The sequence below is a fragment of the Lipotes vexillifer genome, unplaced genomic scaffold (genome assembly GCF_000442215.2).
Source record: "Lipotes vexillifer unplaced genomic scaffold, Lipotes_vexillifer_v1.1 scaffold12, whole genome shotgun sequence".
In the NCBI taxonomy this organism is placed as follows: domain Eukaryota; kingdom Metazoa; phylum Chordata; class Mammalia; order Artiodactyla; family Lipotidae; genus Lipotes; species Lipotes vexillifer.
Window position 1 is genome coordinate 3,278,548 of NW_006796716.1, and position 341 is coordinate 3,278,888.

The 341-nt window shown below is 75.4% G+C and overlaps 1 protein-coding gene across 1 annotated transcript in view; it reads right to left on the minus strand.

The window, feature by feature from the left end:
* Positions 1–10: 10 nt before the first annotated feature.
* The window catches only part of CUX1 (cut like homeobox 1), a 359,467-nt gene continuing 359,136 nt past the window's right edge, over positions 11–341 (minus strand). Inside the window, 1 exon segment of the mRNA XM_007468893.1 lies at positions 11–335. Within this exon segment, the coding sequence (XP_007468955.1) occupies positions 11–335 (325 nt within the window).

Here is a 341-nt window from a genome sequence, read left to right on the forward strand (position 1 = left end):
CGGCGCCCTCTCAGAACTCCCATTCGATGGGCTCCTCCCGGCTGGCGGCCTTCTCCAGGCGGTGGATTATGCTGTTCAAGTTCGCGGCCTTCTTCTTCCTCAAGGGGTTGTCTCGCGAGTCCCTGGCGCCCGCCGCCTCCGGGAGGCCGAAGAGGCTCTGCAGCGAGCTGGGCCTGCGGGCGGCCGCGGGCGCGCTGGTGCTTGGCAAAGCGGAACTCCTGTCGGCGCCGTCCCGGGCCCTGCACGGGCCCGCCCCCGGCGGGGCGGCTGAGGTAGCGGCGTCCTCCCCGGCCGCGGGCGCGGCGGCGGCGGGGTTTGGCACGGGCCCCGGGCCGTGCGCG